Consider the following 14,923-nt stretch of genomic DNA (forward strand, 5'->3'; position numbering starts at 1 on the left):
TTAAATGGCTACCAAGTAAAAGGTACAGACTACCAACAGACAGCTAAAATTAAGGAGATTAAGAACATCTTATTTCACAACCAAAGGCCCTCAGGAATAGCACCATCTTAGTCTCAAGACAGAAATCAGGATGATGGGAGCAAGTGCTCACAACTGAGTAGAGATGAGAAACCTATGGCGTTTCAGTTTTTGGTAGACTATATCTCTCATCATCCCTGATCACTAGCTATACTAGCTATGGCTAATGGGAACTGGCGTATAGCAACATCAAGGGACCACAAGTCACCCCGCTGGAACATATTCTATCACTTTATAACCTAGAAAGAGCTATGCATCAGCTGGATTTTATATTTTCAAATATTTATCTTTTTTTTAAATAAATATTTATTAAGGTTTTTTTATAAAAGAAATGCACAGATAATAGACAACATTAGTTATGTCATAACAAAATCTCATAACTTCTTTGGACTTCCTCACGTCTCCTGCTCCCACTTACATCGTTGAATAATTTTTTCAAGCAAATTATCATTCTTATTTCCACTCATTTAAAAATAGTCTAACAATTCTCCAGAAGGTTTATATTTTCCTTAATCTCAATTATCGTCAAATTCCGGTCTAATTTAGTGGTGACCAATTATTTTATGATCAAGCATCCTTCTTAACATGCAACCAAATTACAATATTTTTGTAGATAAATCTTAAATTTCTTCCAATCCTCTTCAATCCTTTCTTCTCCCAGGTCTCGGATTCAAATATTTTCAAATATTTATCATTTGCTCCTTCTTTCCTGAAACTCTCACAGCACCTCATTCAAATCTCTACTACCTCCTCCCACATTCCCTCTTATGCCTGTGACCAAATGTAAACCTCATGGCTTCATTATCAGCTGATTTTTTTTCCATTCCTGCTCTGTTTACCATTGAGTAATGAAGAGCTCTAGTGAAATCAAGCTTACACACGTATTTTGTGACATTTTCATTGGCCTAATAAAGGTACTGCCCTAATATAGATTGTGGAACTTTTCCATAATCTTAGTGTCGCTGTGGAGAAGGCCCTATCTTCTACAGTTCAGACAGTGGAGAGACATGTAAAAGGGCCTCTGAAGATGATCCAATTAACTGGCTAGACTGAGATGGGTAAAGGTAGCTTTTGCGATGAAATGTTACTGAAACTCCTGTGCTATTTCCTAACAACATCTGATTTGCATGGTATACATCCCACAACAGTCTTTGCTGAATTCACAGGTGTGCATTATGAAAATGTAAACAGCAAGCAATGAGAACTGTAACTGAGGGCATTCTTTTCAGGATCAGAGCTTTTTGAAAGATGAAAGGGGCCTTGCAAAGTGACAAGAGTTTGACAGAGGATCCATCCAAAAGCAGAATAATATAGAATACCAAAGATACACAAAGTGAAGAAACTACTGTCCTAAAGGGGTCAGAAAGCGCATATCATGTGCTTAACAATGGAGGGTCAAAACTGGCTGTGAATGTTCAGAGCATGCCTCAAAAAAATATCTGGGAAGAAAAGAGTTACATCCAGGGGCAGAAATGATAATATAAACCAAGCTAATATGGACTAAGAAAGTAAAACAGAAACAGAAAAGGTGAGAGCTTGCTCCTAAAGCAAAATCTAAACAAGTACTGTAAGGGAGGATTGGCTCTCATCCAATATGGTTATGATTCACACTGGAGCAATCAAAGGTTCCTGAGGACAGATTAGATAATTTCATGAACAGAGGAAAAAACTCAGGGACAGTTCTTCAAGCAAGGACACCACCTTGAAAACGGGGAACCTATATGTGAGCCCTCAGCAATTCTGGCAGGCAATGTATTCTTTTCACTCAATAGTAACTCCGATCTTGTGTGAGTTTGCAAATTTGACACGACTAGACCAGTCACCTGAGTGGCTATTTCCACAAGCTACCCTTCAGGCATACAGATGGAGCCAACGTTTTGGAGAAAGGGAAGAAAACAAGATCAGCAGACAGAAGCTGAGAAAAGAGATGAAAGAACTGAGCAATGGAGCAGACACCTATTTGTCCAACTCCTTTTGGCCCAAGACTCCAGAGCAGCTCAGTCTTTGTACATTCAAGCCTGGAAGCTATGGTCAAATCTGACAGAGGCCTGCATTAATCCAGCCTGAGGCTCTGGAGCCAACCAAGCACCCGACAGGCCAAACAGGAGAGGCAACCAGACAGCAGAGGTAATCATGTGCTTAGATACAGTGTGCATAGCTACAGCTCTTTTTTACATTTACTAATTACAGTAATTAAGATAGTTAATTATTACAGGATCAATTAATGAGGGGTCATTACCAAGAATACAGTGTGTGTGGGCTGGGGAAACTTATCTCTTTCCTCTCCAGTGTGATCAGAAGTATCATCACCCTATCCCCCCAACATGCAGCTAGAACGCTTAGAGGGAAAAGTTCCCATTCGTGCCAACGGGAAGATTTTGTTCCAGCTACGTGGAAGGGGGCAGTTCTGAGTGAGCTGATTCCCAGGAAGGATTGTTCAACCATTTAGCTCAAATTAATGAAAGTAAAAAGAGAAAAGTGTTACGAGGCCTTTGTTGTTACCTCTAGTTTGTGTGCACAGGTGAATTAGAGCATGGGCGTAGCCAGGATTTTTGTTGGGGTGGCAGGAGTTTTTGGGGGGGGGCAGAACTGACGTGAATGGTCAGTTAGTTAAGTATTTCTATTGTTTTACTTGATCTAGGAGGGGAAGCTGCCCCTCCCTGCCCCCCCTTGGCTACACCCATGAAATAAAGGGTGTGTGTGGAGTAGGTAAAGCAAAAGACCATGAGGAACAATCCTCCTTCCTTGATCTTATGCAAAGTCCCATAGTTGATTTACCTATGCCTGACCTTTATTTTAGCGAGTTCCTGGGGATGCAGAGAACTTTGCAACAATCTCTACCATCAGTGCTACCTTCCCTTTTAGTTTAGAACTCTTACTCTTTAAAAGTGTGATTATGTTGGGATACTCTTTTATGATTGCCCAGTACTTTAAAAATATGTTAAAATTACCCTTAATGCTTTATAATAAATTCATTCATTTTCTATAAACTTTTGTGTGGGTACACGTTCCTTGGGACCACACACACACACATACACACACACACACACACCACTGCTTGATTTGTCTCCAGCTAAATATCGTTTCTAGGGGAGCATGTTTTCGAAACCCTATCGGTGGCAGTTTCACATTGGTTCCCCAAACACACAGGCCTATCAGTCCCCATGTTAACATAGGTAAATCTGTCAAGGGCAATGTATAACAAACCATGGTTTAGAGAGATAACAACAAGCTGTCTGCTCATACATTCCTTCACCAAATCCACCCTCCATTTGTGTGCATCATCCAGTTCCTTAATGACTTCAAGGCCAGCATCAGGTTGAAGGAGGGAAGGAGTCTAGAAAGCTCCCTGTCTAGTCTTGGTGCTGCAAGGAAGCTTGACACTTCTCTTGTGATTAGCACCGCCTGTACCTAATGTTTCCCAGTGCCACCTGTCCCCCTGTAGTGTTACTAGGCCAAGCCACAAGGACAGGTAAGGGGTGTTTAGCAAAGCAGAGAAGCACCAAGCGGCTGAAGCCTCTATCTTTATGAGCCTAGAATGGCTCTGCCCTGAAATGTATTAGTGACGGCAACTACTTCTGTCAGTACTTTGATTGGAGTGCTGTGCAAAATTTTAATTCCTTTTTTTTTTAAGCAAGGGGTGGTAGTGGTCAGGATCGCCACTGCTGGTTCTCCACAGCACATGAAACTCTTGGGAGAGATCAGCTGGGGATTTGGAGTAAAGTGTCACCAGCATGTTGGCAGAACTCAGCTCTATTTTTCCTAGTCACATGAGGATTTGGAAAGGCTGAACCTTATTCAGTAATTGGCTGGGGGGGGGGGCAATACCTTGAAATCATTGATAAAAGGCAGCATATAAATAGTTTTAAGCAAAATATCTCACAGCATACAAGTTTCTAGGAAAAGAAGTATGCTTGCTGAGGTGGGAGGGGGGAAGCACACTAACATTGTGCTGGCAAATATTTAGATGGCCTGTCAGCAGTTGTTACTTTAAAATCATGTCTAATGTAGAGTAAGATTTCTCATTCACTGATGTTTGAATTCTTCAGGGGATTTTATCAGTTTTTCCAAAGCATTTTACCTCCAGGTTAACTGTTATAACCAAAGCGTATCAGTGCTTCCATCTAGCTGAAACCTGTACTGCTTTTGTTCACTCATTAAGCTCTGTGCATGCTTGATTAAAGTTTTAAACACCCTTAACTGATTTTATAAGAGAGGAATAAAAATCTATAGTGTGCTAATCACCATTTTATTTTCAACAAATTGAAGTGAAACGAACCTATTAATGTCTAAACAAATGTATTCTGACCCATCTGTGTTGGTGATTAACAAAGTGGGAAGAAAGTGTGACTATTCCCCACGCCACCCCCAGAAAAACCTAAAATCTTGATTCCCAATTCAGGCTTTGAAAGAGAGGCTGATTATCTTTAAGCCAAATTAACCTCTGTTAAGAAATGTCAAGATATAATTTCTTTTAGAAATCTGTTTCTGTTCTCTCCCCCCCCCCCCCATCTCCCATTGTAAGTAAATTCAGTCATTGAGTTGTACCGCTGATGCAGGCTTCCCAGCAGACGAACCCAGCAAATGCTGACAAGGTTAAAGTGGCAAGTACTAATGCATTCATGCAAGGCTGATAGACATCACTTCCCATTCATGTGCTTCAGTCTTAGGAGACAGGCATTCCATGCCCAGAAATCCTATCCTAATTTCTTAGTGAGGAAGATCTTCTATTAAAATAATAGCCCACCACCTAAAATATTGAAAGCAAGTTGTTAAGGTGCCAACAGAGTTACTTTGCATCAGGACATCATTTGAATGTAGACAGACACGCACAATGATACGAAGATAAGTTTATACTCTGAAGCAGAATAGTAATATGCTTTACACTGAGAGCCTATACATGTCAATTCTGAAGCAAGCCCCATTTAACAGGTAATTAGTAGATGTGTGAGTAGCAGGTCTGAACCAAGAGGCAAAGGAAGAGGAGATCAAACACTGCTTCTCTGTATGGACCAAGGCTAGAGCAGAGCTTCCCAGAAACACATTCCCTTATATGCTTATAGTAAATATATCATCCATTTTTGCTTAAGGGCTATCATCATTTTCCAGGGCTAGTTACATTTTCCAAAATGGAAGCTGTCTATAACCCCAAATATGCTGGGAGTTGTAGTTCAGCAACATCTGGAGGGTCATAGGTTCCCCACTCCTGATTTAAAAAGAAAACTAGAGGAGCTACTATTAATGGATTTCCAATGACAATGAAGGGTTTAAAAATGGGGGAAGGAAGGGTGACATGGGCAAATCACTGCAGGATAAGAATGCACCACAGATTTGCCAAATAGATCTTTCAGTAACCCATCTACCGCAACCTGAACTCACTACCACAGAAAAGGGATTTTATACTGATATTTATTAGAGGTTTAAATTAAAATAAAATTAGTAGACCTGACACTGATTAAAACATTCCCTTAATCAATAAAATTAATTCCTCCCAATTTCTAGTTATGTTATATTAGAAGGTCACAGATGTTATCAGATTCTGTTTAAGGAAAATACAACCCAACAGCTGAGCAAGGCCACTGACTTAATTACAGCTTCATTTTAAAGAATGTCCTCAAATGGAGTCTCCCCAGTATCAAGGTTACTGAAAAGAGATGTTTCAAAAATTTCACCTGAACTGAACTCGCTACAGGCTTCCATCATACTACTGCTTTTACATGAAGCAAAAAGTAAACAATATTTGTCTGGGAATTTGATGGGGGTTGTTTGTTGTTAAATATGAAAAGTGAAAGCCAATAATAACAATAAACATTTGAAATATTAATATCAAATTAAAATAAATTAAAATCAAGTATTAAAATATAGGGAAACTCTTCAAAATAAAATTATAGGAATTCTTGTTTCGTCAAATACATATTTGCTATGGCTTAGAACTGGGTTTGGCCCCAAAAGCTGCTCTTTACTTGACAGAAGAAACCTTAGAAATAATGATCCATAATGGATTTTTACAACGAATAAACACAGTACAGATTTATTAGAAAAGTATGCTTGCTAATGATTTAACCATAGACCCAACTGCAGTGTCACTTTCCAAGTGTTAAAATGTTATGACAAAAAGGGGCAATGTTCGGCCTAAATTGAAAAAAGTGGTGATTTGGAAGCCACAATCCCACACAAAAGGTAAGCTCAGCAGTGCACTGAAAATGGGCCTCCGTTCAGTAATTCTGAGTTTATTTATTAGCTCAATGAACCAACAGTCGCCAGTAACCCCAGAGAGGTTTGCACTGATAGAAATATGAAACAATACAATAAAATACAAATCAAATAGAGTAAGAGCAATTCCATAACTGTAATACACAGAAAAGAGGAGGAAAGGAAGCATCAAATTGTTCATCAGTGCTTTAAAAAAAGCTGGCTATAAGAAACCATCTAAAAATTATTCACCCCACCTTCAAAATCCTGCTAGAAGGATGTATTGACCTGCTTCCTAAAAAATTAAAATGAAGAGGCAGACAAATCTCAGCATGGAGGGATTCCACAGTTGTGGAGCCACCATGAACCTCACCATGAATTAACCCGGCACAATTTCAACCAGCAGCTATTTTATAAAGGTTTACTTTTATAATATTTAGCTTTGTATTAGTTTTATATTGGACTGGGCTAACATACCCAAGCAAGAAGGTCAAATTAGACAATTTTGCCAAGACTGTATGTAATCTGAGTAAGGGTTTGCTCGAGGAAATGGTCAAAATGCATGAAAACCACGTTTCTGATTCTGTTCAGTGAAGTATTCCATCGCAATATGGCACAAAGCAGCCAAACGAACCCACTGGGGATGTATTACTTTCTTTGTGCTGTAAAAATATTACTGTGACATTTCATCTGGTCAACCATCTTAAAGGTTAATTCTGTTTCCTGTATCAGATATTCCTTTAGGTGAACTGTTCTGTGCAGTTCCTATTTACCTATTCCAAACAATCCTCAAACTGTTTCATTGCTCACTCTCACTGTTAAGAACATATTGACTTACTGCCTGCTCTGCTGTTTAATTCATTTATGCCGAGAGTCAGGCATGAAGACAGAATTTTAAATGTGACATTTGCAGGCTGCTGGGTCATTTGAAGCTCTGACAACACCAAGGGAGTTCCTGACATACAAACTGGTCCTGATTTCCAATCTTCCATGTTCTGAACACATCAGATATTCTTCCCGGAGGTGCAGATTTCAGCCTAAAGTTTTAAATTTCCTTTGGGTTTAACATCTTGCAGAAAAGGCCTGTACACTTGAAAGTTTTAAAATAAAGCCCTTGTTTCCTTTAAGCTAAAGCTGGCATTGCCTCCAGCGAGCAAATTCAACGGCAGGAAGCCACTTTGATTGACAAAGATATTTGGAAACAGACTTACAATAATAATTAATACCCAGAGGAAATTCCAAGCAACTTTGACGCTTGGTGGACTTCCATTTTTTCCCCTGTTGATCTATCCATGTTCAAAGACAGCTGCATCTGAAAGCCACAGATGTAGATAATGGGCCATTTAGATGGCAGCAGCGGTATCTGGCCTAGCTGGGTAGCAGTTAACTGTGGTAGCAACTAGGATGAAATACCTACATGCAAGACACTCCTTTTTTTGCAGTGACAGCAACTGAACTGAGAGCAGATTAAAAGTACTCAAGCTGGAGACCTACTCACATCTAAGTTCAGAGACCATTTTCCTGTTAAGTCTTGATAACAGCAAAGAGTACAGATGTACATTGCCTTGAGTAAGCAAGTCAGCAAGATGCAAACCTTTCTTAGTAGAACGGATCACAAAACAAGTAGTTATTCAAGTTTCCAACACAAGCTGGAGTCTACAGAGTACGGATTGCTTAGCCTCTTCTGCTGTGCTCTGAATAGTAAATTGCTATCTAAATAGAAATATATGCTCTTGTACAATTAAATATTAAATAGAATATAAACTAGTAAGATTACCAAAAGTGTTTTATTGCCAAAACTAAATACCTTACGTATTCTTGAGTATTAACAAAAGAAATAAAGCAGCATACCTGATGTATTATTTGTGCTACAGGAAGTTGTTCTGCATATTTTAATGCCTCCATTGCTACTTCATCCACAGCATGGCTGGAAAAAAAGAGAGATTTTAATGAGACACTGTAAAAATTAGATAAGAAAATTCCTTCCATTTTTTTTTTTTTTTATAAATATTTATTAAAGTTTTTAAATATAAATGCACAAATAATAAACAATCTTACTTCTATCACAGACATAATTTCATGACTTCTTTGGACTCCCTCGCGTCTCCCGCTCCCATTTACATCGTTAAAAGTTTTTTCCAAACAAATTATCAACTTGTTTACAATCTCATGTCCACACATTCAAATATAATCTAGCACTTCTTCCGAAAAGTTTTATATTTTCTTTAGTCTCACTTATCATCAAATTTCAAATCTAATTTAGTGGTGGCCAATTTTTTATAATCTAGCATCCTTCTTAACATTCAACCAAATTACAATGTTTTTGTAGATACTTCTTGAATTTCTCCCAGTCTTCCTCCATCTTCTCTTCTCCCAGGTCACGGATTCTGCCAGTCATCTCGGCCAGTTGCATATAGTCCATCAGTTGCATCTGCCACTCTTCCAGTGTGGGTAGATCTTGAGTTTTCCATTTTTTTGCGATGAGTATCCTTGCTGCCGTTGTTGCATACATAAAGAATGTTCGGTCCTTCTTTAACACCTTCTGGCCGACAATACCCAGAAGGAAGGCCTCTGGTTTCTTAGTGAAGGTATACTTAAATACCTTTTTCAGCTCATTATATATCATTTCCCAGAATACCTTCACCTTAGGGCATGTCCACCAGAGGTGAAAGAATGTTCCTTCGTTTTCTTTACATTTCCAACATTTATTATCAGACGAATGGTATATTTTGGCAAGTTTAACTGGGGTCATGTACCATCTATATATCATTTTCATTACATTTTCCTTCAGAGCATTACATGCGGTGAAGTTCAGCCCAGTGGTCCACAACCTTTCCCAGTCCTCAAACATGATGTTATGCCCAATGTCCTGTGCCCATTTTATCATAGCCGATTTAACCATTTCGTCTTGTGTATTCCATTTTAACAGCAAGTTATACATTCTAGATAATACCTTAGTCTTTGGTTCTAACAATTCAGTTTCTAACTTCGATTTCTCCACCTGGAACCCTAACTTTTTATCATTTTTAAAAACTTCTTTAATCTGAGCATAATGTAACCAGTCTCGCACCTTATCCTTCATTTTCTCTAAACTCTGCAATTTCCAATTGTCTCCATCTTTTTCTAATATTTCCCAATATTTTGGCCATTTGGCCTCCATATTGGGTCTTTTTAGGGCCTTAGCCTCCAGAGGTGAAAGCCACCTTGGAGTTTTATTTTCCAGTAAGTCTTTGTATTTTGTCCAGACATTAAACACTGCTTTCCTGACAATATGGTTCTTAAAGGCCTTATTGATCTTAACTTTATCATACCATAAGTATGCATGCCAACCAAAAGCATTGTTAAAACCTTCCAAGTCCAACACGTCAGTGTCTTCGAGAAGTAGCCAGTCTTTTAGCCAGCAAAAAGCTGCGGCTTCATAGTACAACTTTAAGTCTGGCAGGGCAAAGCCCCCTCTTTCTTTCGCATCTGTTAATATCTTAAACTTAATTCTGGGCTTTTTGCCCTGCCAGACAAATCTGGATATATCTTTCTGCCACTTCCGGAAGCACTCCGTTTTGTCCACAATCTGTAATGTTTGAAACAAAAACAACATTTTTGGCAATACATTCATCTTGATAGCAGCAATTCGGCCTAACAAAGAAAGCTTCAATTTTGTCCAACTATCCAAGTCTCTCTTAATTTCAGACCAACATTTTTCATAATTATCCTTAAATAGACTCAGGTTTTTTGCTGTTATGTTTACCCCTAGGTATTTTACTTTTTTAACCATAGTTAGTTCTGTTTCTCTCTGAAACCGTTCCGACTCTATATCTGTCAAATTTTTTCCCAACACTTTAGTTTTCTGTTTATTTAATTTAAATCCTGCCACCCGACCAAAATCCTGTATCAGTTGTAATACTCTTTTCGTACTAGATTCTGGCTCCTGCAGAGTCAAAACTAAGTCATCTGCGAAAGCTTTCAATTTGTATTGTTTCGCTCCGACCTGAATCCCTTCCACCAACCGGTCCCCTCTGATTAAGTTCAAGAGCACCTCCAGAACCGAAATAAATAACAAAGGGGAAATCGGGCAGCCTTGTCGTGTTCCTTTTTCAATTTTGAACTCTTCTGTAACCACATTGTTAACTATTAGTTTAGCCTTTTGTTCTGAATATATTGCGTCAATCCCATTCTCAAACCCCCGTCCCACTCCCATTTCATTCAAATTTCCCTTCATAAATTTCCAAGAAATATTGTCAAAGGCCTTCTCCGCGTCTATAAAAATTAACACTGCTTTTGTATTTATATCTGTTTGCAAAAGTTCCAAAACGTCAATAATGTTCCTAGTATTTGCAAACATATGTCTGCCTGGGAGAAAGCCTGCCTGGTCTTTATGAATTACTTCATTAAGAACTCTTTTAAATCTACTTGCCAAAATGTCTGCAAATATTTTGTAATCCACATTCAGAAGGGAGATGGGACGATAATTTTTAAGTTGTGTCTTTTCAGCTTCAGATTTTGGTATCAATGTGATAAAAGCTTCCTTCCACGATTCCGGCGCCTTCTTCCCTTCCATAATTTCATTACAGACCTCCATCAATGGTTGGATCAGATAGTCTTTTAATGTCTTATAATACTTGGAGGTCAGGCCGTCTGGCCCTGGAGATTTGCCCAATTGCATGTTCTGGATAGCTTGTTCAATCTCTTGCTGTGTTATTTTGTTATTCAGGATTAATCTGTTTTTTTGTGACAACTTTGTTAGTCCATTTCTTTCCAAAAATTGTTTAATCTCAACCTCATCTTGCGGCCCTTGAGTGTATAATTTTTTAAAGTATCTCTGGAAGCACTTTCTAATTTCCATGGGGTTCTGGATATTTCTTCCTTCAATTTCTAGGTTTGTAACTGTATTTAGTTTCTGTCTCTTCTTCAACTGCCAGGCTAGCAGTTTCCCACATTTATTTGCCGATTCAAAAGTTTTTTGTTTCATTAATTTAATCTTCCATTCTATTTCTTGGTTTATCAATTTGGAATATTGAGCTTGATATAGTTTAATTTCTCTCAGAATCGGCTGTGACTTCGGATTTGATCTTAATTTCTTCTCCAATTCTTTGATTTTCTGCAAAATCTTATCTTTCCTTTCATTTTGTGTTCTTTTCTTTACAGTGTTCTGTTGTATCAAGAACCCCCTCATCACAGCTTTGCTTGCGTCCCAGATAGTTCTTTTTTCCACCGTAGTGTTCATATTTATTTCAAAATAGTCCTTCAGAGTTTTTTGGGCCTTCTTAACGATCTCCTGATCTCCAAACAAGCTATCATTCATCTTCCATCTAAAGGAGCCGGTTGGCAAAAGTGTCATATCCATCTTCAGCGCATTATGGTCGGAGCAGGTCTTTGGGCAGATTTCCACTTTTCTGACCTTGGGTGCCAGACCTCTAGATATCCATATTTGGTCGATTCTTGTCCAAGTCAGTTGGGCTTCAGAGAAGAATGTTCCCTCTCTTCCCAGGGGGTTCTTAGTTCTCCAAATGTCAATCCAGTCCATATTGTCAGCCATTTCAAAAAAGGTCTTTGGCAGTCTGCCATCTTTTGTGACATTTTGATTTTGTGACTTATCCATGTTTGTCGATACGACCCCATTCATATCTCCCATCATAATGATGTTGTTGTAGTCCAGATAGTCCAGCATGATCTCATGCAACTTCTTGTAAAATTCCGATTTCCCGTCATTTGGTGCATAAATTCCTAATATCAGAATCTTTTCTCCTTGATGTTGTATCTCAATTCCTAATATTCTTCCATGTTCGTCTTTGAATAAGAATTTAGGTGACAGGCTCTCTTTTGCATATATCACCACTCCTCGCTTCTTTACTCTGTCCGAAGATATAAATTCTTGACCAAGTCTTTTGTTTATTAACACCTTTCTATGGAGCCTAGTCACATGTGTTTCTTGTAAGCAGATAATATCCAATTGTTCTTTTTTTAATATATGAAAAATTTTCCTCCTTTTTTCCGGGATGTTGCAGCCATTAATGTTCCAACTCATAAGTTGCAGAGACATCCTGAATAAATCTGGTTATTTTTCAAGGGGTGGTATCTTATTCAGAAGATCTTCAGGGTCCAAGGGTGCAGGTTCCTCTGGTGTTTCAGGCCCTGGAAGTTGGTCAATTCCTTTGTGAAGGTCCTCTCCGTATACGTTCAGAAATTTATCTCTATCTTCCGATGTTCTGATTTTGATCTTCTTCCCTCTAAAAGTAAAAGATAGTCCTTGAGGAAATTCCCACCTAAAGATGATTGAATTCTTCCTTAGTAGTCTTGTCAACTCCAAATAGTTAGATCTAAGATCTAGCAGTTGTTTAGGAATATCCTTGTAGATCTCAATTCTTTTGTCCAAAATATCCAGTGACTTTCCGTAGTGTAGGCCCAAAATCTTATCCCTTTCCTCCTTTGACCTCAGTATTATCAAACAGTCTCTGGGCTTCTCTTTCTTTAGAAGTCTTCCGAGCCTAAAAGCCGAGACGATTTTAAAGTCCTTTTCCTCTAAACTCCAAAATTTGGAAAATTCTTTAGTCAAAAACTCAGCTAGGTTGCCTTCTTCCACTTCTGGTATTGCTCTTATCCTTAAATTGCTCTCCCTGTTCCGCAGTTCAAGCATGGACAAATAGGTCTGATGTTCACCTACTTGTTTACAGAGTGGTCTTACCTCTTGTAAAAAAAAAAAAATTCCTTCCAGTAGCACCTTAAAGACCAACTGAGTTAGTTCTAGGTATGAGCTTTCGTGTGCATGCACACTTCTTCAGATATATACTTCTTCAGGTATCTGAAGAAGTGTGCATGCACACGAAAGCTCATACCTAGAACTAACTCAGTTGGTCTTTAAGGTGCTACTGGAAGGAATTTTTTTATTTTGTTTTGACCATGGCAGACCAACACGGCTACCTATCTGTAACTGTAAAAATTAGGAAAAAGATAAAACCCAATGGCAACTCACTTGCTTTTAGGCATACAAACCCAAGTCCCCAATCTATCTCAAATTGCACAGCTATTATTTTTAAATGCATTACATATTTGAATGCCATCCACTTCTTTTGAGCCTACCTCTCTCCGTTTTTTGGTCACGGTTTAAATTCTTCATAGCTATAATACTAGCTTTAAGTCTTTCTGTTCCACATAAAAATTTGCAAAGGTCAGGTCTCCTGAATAGCCCAGAGACTTGGGGAGAACTACTGAGAGAAATGGCACAGGCACATGTTTCCATATTTCATTTGATTCCCATCCCACCCCCTGGCAATTGAAATGCAAGGAGCTGCATTCTGCACTCTAACATTCAACAAACTTGTGAATTAGATAATTTATAGAAATTGATTGTGTATCCCCCAAACTGATTTTCTATGTTGGAAGGCTGTTAGAAAATGTTCTAGATAAGAACAGAGGTGTTTTAGGATGCACACCCGTTGAGGAAGGCAGATGACATAAGGAAATAATACTTGGCTGGTAAATTCAGCCAGGAGGAATCAATTTCCAGCAGTAAACTGGTACAAACCCAAATCTGATCAGAAGCATTTTCCAGATAGGCATCTCATAACTCTACCTTTTCTCCAAAATAAAAGCTTGTTTAAACCTGTGACTAACTCTACATCTTGTTTGGCTATCTTTTAGCTACTGAACTGTCTAAGTACAGTGGTGCCTCGCAAGACGAAATTAATTCGTTCCGCAAGTCTCTTCGTCTTGTGAGTTTTTCGTCTTGCGATGCACGGTTTTCCATAGGAATGCATTGAAAATCAATTAATGCGTTCCTATGGAAACCGCCTTCCCCCGACCTCTTCTGGCGGCATTTTAAAATCGCCCGGGACAGCGGAGGACTTCTCCGCTGTCCGGGCGATTTAAAAGCCCCTGGGAAGGCAAGCAGGGGGGACGAAGCCTGGGCGCTCCTTGCGGAGAGTTGCCAGCGCGCCCAGGCTTCGCGGCCCCGCCGCCCGGCTTCGGGACATCGTTCCGATGCCAGGCGGCGGGGGGAGGCTTTCTCGCCCCGCCGCCCGGCATCGGGACGATGCCCCGAAGCCGGGCGGCGGGGGGAGGCGTTCCTGCCCCGCCGCCCGGCAGCGGGACGATGCCCCGAAGCCGGGCGGCGGGGGAGGCGTTCCTGCCCCGCCGCCCGGCAGCGGGACGATGCCCCGAAGCCGGGCGGCGGGGGGAGGCGTTCCTGCCCCGCCGCCCGGCAGCGGGACGATGCCCCAAAGCCGGGCGGCAGGGGGAGGCGTTCCTGCCCCGAAGCCGGGCAGCGGGGGGAGGCTTTCCCGCCCCGAAGCCGGGCGGCGGGGGGAGGCTTTCCCGCCCCGCCGCCCGGCGAGGCGTTCCCGCCTCGCCGCCCGGCATCGGGGCATCCTTCCGAAGCCCGGCGGCGGGAGGAGGTGTCCCCGCCCCGCCGCCAGGCTTCGGAGGAGGTCCGAGGACAGCGGGGAAGATGAGCTGCGCTTCCCCACTGTCCCGGAGATTTCCCTATGGGCTGTCGTCTTGCGAAGCAAGCCCATAGGGAAATTCGTCTTGCGAAGCGCCTCCAAAACGGAAAACCCTTTCGTCTAGCGGGTTTTCCGTCTTGCGAGGCGTTCGTCTTGCGGGGCACCACTGTACCTGAAATTAAAAGTGGAAACCCCTCCAATTATTATTATTATTATGC

General features: G+C 40.4%; 1 protein-coding gene across 1 annotated transcript in view; it reads right to left on the minus strand.

Annotated features, from left to right (window-relative positions):
- PIGK (phosphatidylinositol glycan anchor biosynthesis class K) overlaps positions 1–14,923 on the minus strand; it is a 109,759-nt gene that overhangs the window by 16,054 nt on the left and 78,782 nt on the right. Inside the window, exon 10 of the mRNA XM_081868354.1 lies at positions 8,122–8,197. Coding sequence (XP_081724480.1) covers positions 8,122–8,197 — 76 coding nt within the window. The remainder of the gene's footprint in view (positions 1–8,121; positions 8,198–14,923) is intronic.

The sequence above is a fragment of the Podarcis erhardii genome (genome assembly GCF_964252035.2).
Source record: "Podarcis erhardii genome assembly, chromosome: 6".
In the NCBI taxonomy this organism is placed as follows: Eukaryota; Metazoa; Chordata; class Lepidosauria; order Squamata; family Lacertidae; genus Podarcis; species Podarcis erhardii.